We start from the raw sequence: 6320 nt of genomic DNA on the forward strand, positions 1-6320 counted from the left end.
CTGCGACTGGGTCGTTGAGTGGTACGTGGCCAGGCCCCAAGATGGACAAACATGACCCCCGCCCTCAAGAGTTTACGGCCTCGCTAGCCAACCAGGTGGTTCGTGTCATGAGGACCTGCAGCAGGTGCTGTGGCAGGAGAGAGTGTGTGGCCGGACCCAACAGGAAAAGCTAACTCAATCCAGGAGACTGAGAAGCCCTCCCAGAGAAAATAGTATTTAAAGCAAAGATCTGAAGGGTGCCTTGGGGTCTGGAAAGGGCAGGCAGGACTCCAAGAAAGGAAACAGCATATGCCAAGATCTTTGGGGAGAACAAAACAGAGCACAACACTTGGGGAAAAAATGAGAAAAAAAAATTCAGGTTTTGGGGGTAAAGGTGTGAAAAAGAGCTGGGGGGAAGGGTAGGTGGGCAGGAGTGGGTAGCTGGGGCTGGGCTGTGGACAGCCTTAAAAGAGGTTAAGGTAGGAGTGCCTGGGTGACTCAGTCGGTTAAGCATCTGACGAAATAGGGCAGCATCGTGAGATCGAGTCCCAAGTCAGGATCCACACTGGGTGTGGGGCCTGCTTAAGATTCTCTCTCTCTCCCTCTGCCCTGCCCCCGCACGTTCTCTCTCTCTCTCTCTCTCTCTCTCTCAAAAATAATAATAATAATAATCTTTTTTTAAAGGTGGGTGCTAATATAGGCACAAGATTCAGTTTCAGTTTTATAATGTCAGTTCTGAGGGCCTGTGTGGCTAAGAGAAGGGGAGAGAGGAAGTGTGGGTGTAGGAAACCAGTTAGAGGCCAGTTTAAGGGGAAGACGGCAGAATGTCAGGGGCTGAGGAAGAGGCAAAGGCAAGGAGAAGCGCAAGGGCAGGAGACAGGTTTAGGAGGCAGAACAGAGCGATTCCCGCCCTCCTCCCAGGTCACACTGCCTGGGCTTCATTCATTCCACGCAGGAATCTACCTGGGAAGAGGATGCAGATCCCATGGAGTCTTGGGAAGTCTCTCGATGTTCTAAACAACAGTAAGAGATAAGCTGTGAAATGCATTCAAAAGCAAAAATGTCCTCTCAGAGCTGAAGGGGATTTCAACTGTTTTTGGCTACACTGGCTTTGTGTCCCGCACTTCCCTAAACCTAAGAATCCCCCGGGGGCTTGTAAACCCACAAATTCCATCACACTGCCCTGGGGAATCCCATTCGGTGGGAATCTGTGTTTTCCCTTAGTGATGGCCCCAGGTCATCCTGAGCGCGGACGCGTTAGGGGGCTGCTGGACCCGGGGAGACTTGCTGGTAGTCTTCTGCATGTGATCCACTCATACAAAATTCTGGAAAATGCAAACCAATCTATACTGACAGAAAGCAGATCAGTGGGTGCCTGGGGATAAGGGTGGCAGGGGAGATGAGAGGGCGGATTACCCAGGGCAGAAAGAAAGTTCTGTGGGTCATGGATGTATCTACCACACTGATTACGGTGATCGTTCCGCGGGCATTATATATATATCAGAACTTAGAAAATTTAATGTGTGCACTGTATGGTACGTCATTTCTACCTCATTAAAAATACATAGGTCAGTAACTTCCAATACTCAGTCTCGGAGTGTCTTAGATCAAATTTCGGACCACATTCACCAACAACGTATTAGCAAGCAGGTGCAAAAACAGTCTTTCGATCTGTTCCATAAATCTGACGAAGTCTCAGTTCTCTCTGTCCATCGAGGCGCTCCGCGAGCATCCGTCAGGGAAGTTCACTGGAGGCAATATCCCAGCAGCAGGATCGGCTAACCGTCTGGCTGGGGTCCAGAGAGGTGACTTCTCTGAGGCAGCCTCTAAACACGGGGTAATGTATAAATCAAGGCTGGGGCAGTATTCTCGCAGGTATTGGGTGTCGAGATTCTAACACGTTGTTCCTGGAGGGCCAAGAATGCTTCGCTGGTATTTCTAGCCAACCCACAAATCCAAGACAGGAATGACTTTGCCAGTGAAAGAGCATTAGTAACAGGTATTGGGCACATGATCGAAGTCTCTGGTACTGATTGGAGACGAAGATGGCTGAAGCCTGTAGATACTGCTTCCGGAGCGTGACGTTTTGATGCAAGGCCCTGAAATGTCATCTAATCGGCCAGACAGTAACTCAGAAGGTGGAAGCAAAGTGTGCATCAAAGGATGAATGGATAAACCAAGGAACGACATTCTGAGACATGCGACTACATGGTTGAACCTTGAGGACATTATCTAAGTGAAATAAGCCTCACAAATACTGTATGAAGTATCTCGAGGACTCAAGTTCACAGAGACAGAAAGTGGGATGGTGATTGCCAGGGGCTGGAAGCATGAGGAGTGGTGGCGGAATGGGGAGTTGTTGGTCAATGGGTAGAGTTTCAGTTTGGGAAGATACAAAAGTTCGAGACACGGATGGTGGTGACGGTAGCACAACAGTATGAATGTGCTTCACGACAATGGGCTGTATACTTAAAAATGGTTAAGAAGTAAATTCCACGCCATGTGTATTTTACCACAGTTAAGAACAAAAAAAAAAGGTTTTTAAAGACAAAGGTTATTATCCACTCTAGAATGTTTAAAATTATTTCAAATCAACACTTTGATTTTTAGAAAGTTTTTATTTTAACCAATTATAAAGGTAATATACCTCCATTGTAAGAAATATGGAGAAGTGAGAAAAACATCATTAATGATTTTTAGAAAAATGTAGGGGCGCCTGGGTGGCTCAGTCATTAAGTGTCTGCCTTCGGCCCAGGGCGTGATCCGAGGGTCCTGGGATCCAGTCCCATATCGGACTTCCTGCCCCGCTAGAAGCCTGCTTCTTCCTCTCCCACTCCTCCTGCCTGTGTTCCCGCTCTCGCTGGCTGTCTCTCTCCGTCAAATAAACAAATAAAATCTTTCCTTAAAAAATGTAAAATCATGACTTCCACACAAATATAAACTGAACACCTGTCAAAGATTTTATTTAACTCATTAATAAGTATGATGTTACAACCAGTTCAAAGAAGAATGCAGAGCACACATTTACAGATAAATGGCTAAAAAATTTACAAATCAGTGTCAAATTGGTCAGTATCTGTTGGGCACTAATCATTTAGGTTCTACTGACTCAAGCTCATTTTAATTTGTTTGCTTGTTTGTTTGCTTATTAAGGGAGGGGGGATGCAACCGGTAGTGACAGAGGGAGAGGGAGAGAGAGTGCCAAGCAGACACCTGGCTGAGCAGAGCCCCAGGCTGGGCTGGGTCCCACACCGGGAGAGCACCACCCCAACGGGAATCAAGAGTCAGAGGCCCAACCCACGGAACCACCCCGCGAACCACCCAGGCGCCCGTCATCTGCATTTCTATGAACAGACGTCACTGGCGGTACTCTAGGCTTTCTACCATTTACAGAGGGATGCAGTAGCTCAAACACAATAAACGGACCCTGGACCCTATATGGTTGATACAACTGAAAAGTGCGCCACACAGGACACCCAGTAACACTCTCCCCTTTTTTGGCCTCTTCAAAATTTTCCATGGGTCCAATAATAATAATTATTATAATAATACGGGGCGCCTGGGTGGCACAGCGGTTAAGCGTCTGCCTTCGGCTCAGGGCATGATCCCGGCGTTATGGGATCGAGCCCCACATCAGGCTCTTCCGCTATGAGCCTGCTTCTTCCTCTCCCACTCCTCCTGCTTGCGTTCCCTCTCTCGCTGGCTGTCTCTATCTCTGTCAAATAAATAAAATCTTTAAAAATAATAATAATAATAATAATAAAATCCTCTGGAACTCCTCATCCCAGAAAAGCACTCCTTTTGATTCTTTTGAGTGGAACGGAAACTGGAGTAGGGAGCTTTTACTAAGCACGCTAAACACGGCTTGCTAAGAGCCTAAGCGCCGCATCCGGGACAGGGACCCTCGCGGCCCACCCGCCCCGCGCCTCCCCTGCCGCGCAGGGAGGAGCGCTGGCACCGCCCCTCGGCCGCGAGTGGCTCAAAGTCAACAGCGCAAACTTCGAGCTGACATCGGACCCGCAGCGAGTGGAGCCGGCAGAGGCTGCCTGCGCCGGGCCGACGGGCGGGGACGCGGGAGACTCCGGCAGACCCAGATCCGCCGCGAAGCCGGGCAGCGGCGCGGCCCCCGAGCCGGGTGCGGCCGTCCGGGCGGTGCCGCCTCTCCCCTCCCCCCGCCCAGGGCCGGCCCGGCCGCGGAGCCGCGCGAGGAGCAGGGGCGGGGCGACCTTTGCTCGGTCCCGGAGAGCCCGGCGGGGTGTGGACGCCGCCCGGAGCCCGCCGCGCGCGAGCCTCCCCGCCGCCCTCTGCTCGCACACCCCCCGCCCCTCCCACTCCACGGGCTGGGCCGCGCCGGCCCCTCCGGGCGCTCGCACCTCGGCCCGCGGTTTCGGTCAGACCCGCCCGCGAGCTGGTTTCGATTGAGGACGGCGGCAGGGCGGGAGGCCGGAGGGGCGGGGACGCGCGGAGGGACGCCGAGGCGAGCGGCGGAGGGAGGACGGTCCCGCGGCGACTTCGGCGCGGGCGGCGGGTGCGCGGGGTGACGCGAGCGCGGCGCGGACCCCGGGATGCGGACGCCGGTGGTGATGACGCTGGGCATGGTGCTCGCGCCCTGCGGGCTGCTGCTCAACCTGACGGCCACGCTGGCGCCCGGCTGGCGGCTGGTGAAGGGCTTCCTCAACCAGCCGGTGGACGTGGAGCTGTACCAGGGCCTGTGGGACATGTGCCGCGAGCAGAGCAGCCGCGAGCGCCAGTGCGGCCAGCAGGACGTGTGGGGCTACTTCGAGGCCGAGCCCGTGCGCGTGGCGCGGGGACTCATGGTCACGTCGCTGGCCGTCACGGCGCTGGGGCTGCTGCTGGCGTCGCTCGGCGTGCGCTGCTGGCAGGAGGAGCCGCGCTTCGCGCTGGCCGGCCTGTCGGGCGCGGTGCTCTTCGCCGCCGGCCTCCTCAGCCTCATCCCGGTCTCCTGGTACAACCACTTTCTGGCGGACCGCAGCGTCCTGCCCGCCGACGCCAGCCCGGTCACGGTGCACGTCAGCTACAGCCTGGTGCTGGGCTACCTGGGCAGCTGCCTGCTGCTGCTGGGCGGCTTCTCGCTGGCGCTCAGCTTCGCGCCCTGGTGCGAGGAGCGCTGCCGCCGCCGCCGCAAGGAGCCCCCCCGCAGCCCGCGCCGCAGCAGCGTCAGCACGGTGCACGTGGACTGGCCCGAGCCCGCGCTGCCGCCCGCCATCAAGTACTACAGCGACGGCCGGCACCGGCCGCGGCCCCACGACGTCGCCAACGCCGGCAAGTCCAAGGCCGGCTTCCCCCTGCCGCGGCCGCAGCCCCGCGCCTACACCAACCAGATGGACGTGCTGCGCGGGGAGGAGGCCCACTCCGCCCGCGACTCCGCGGGCAGCGCCGGGTCCTGCCACGCCTCGCTGCCCTGCGACTCCGACCTGTAGCCGGCAAACCCCCCGCCCCCTGGCCGCCGTGGGCCGTGGGCCGGTGCTGCGCGGACGAAGGCCTCGCCCCACCACGCCCAGCCTTGAACTTGCCTGTTACTGTGCGGCTGCAAACCCCTGCCTCGGAGTCTGAACCACGGACGCGTTCCTGTGACTGGTTTGGAGGGTGCTCTTCCTTTCTGGTGGCTAAACTAGACTCCTTGGACGGTTAGATCTGGTCGGGTTGGTTTTCTTTCTGTAGAATTTAGTTTTCCTCCCCAGAGGGATGAGGCTCCTCTTACAGACTGACGAGGCTTTTCATACTTGAAGCTGAAGATCTAGAAAGGGCGCCTTTGCATCGTGTTGACACGGGACTATGACAACAAATCGAAATCATCAAATAGAGGCTCAGAAACCATTTTAACACCTTGAAACAGTATCCGGGAATGCCAGTGACGTTTATATCAATATAATGTTTTTCCGTTGTATAATTTATTCTCCTGCAGACTCTCAAGGAACCAATAAACTGGCTATGTTTGATTGAAGCTCTTAAAATAAAGATAGAGCCATGCAAACACCAGCTTTTGTGGCTTTTATGGAATAACTTGTTTAACTCGTATTTACATTTCTTCAAGTATATATAGGATTTATCTTTGTTACTTCTTTTTGGTGTGAACGTTGAGGTCACTGCAGTTTCTCTCCTAGAAGCCAGGTGGAATTACCAGACTAACTCTACTACTGTATTCCTTGGGTACCTCACACTGGATATTGAGGACCATAAATTAAATATTTGTTACAGAATGGAACCTGTTAATCACATTACGTTAAAGAACAAGGGCATATATCTCTTATTTATAAATAAAAGCTGAACAGGAGAGTTTCAGTATACACACAAGCTTTTTTTGTCCCCAGTACAAACTT

At 54.1% G+C, this 6320-nt stretch overlaps 1 protein-coding gene across 1 annotated transcript; it reads left to right on the top strand.

The window, feature by feature from the left end:
• The first annotated feature begins 4311 nt into the window (after positions 1-4311).
• Positions 4312-5979, top strand: CLDN23 (claudin 23). Its single transcript, XM_040643157.1, has one exon. It carries the CDS (start codon positions 4545-4547, stop codon positions 5418-5420), a length of 876 nt encoding a protein of 291 aa, XP_040499091.1. The 5' UTR covers positions 4312-4544; the 3' UTR covers positions 5421-5979.
• Positions 5980-6320: the final 341 nt, after the last annotated feature.

This window comes from Ursus maritimus, unplaced genomic scaffold (genome assembly GCF_017311325.1).
Source record: "Ursus maritimus isolate PB19 unplaced genomic scaffold, ASM1731132v1 scaffold_28, whole genome shotgun sequence".
NCBI classification, from domain to species: Eukaryota; Metazoa; Chordata; class Mammalia; order Carnivora; family Ursidae; genus Ursus; species Ursus maritimus.

What these genes read in the sequence shown, in the direction of transcription:
- CLDN23 (XM_040643157.1), top strand. Translation starts at nt 4,545, where the DNA reads ATGCGGACGCCGGTGGTGATGACGCTGGGCATGGTGCTCGCGCCCTGC.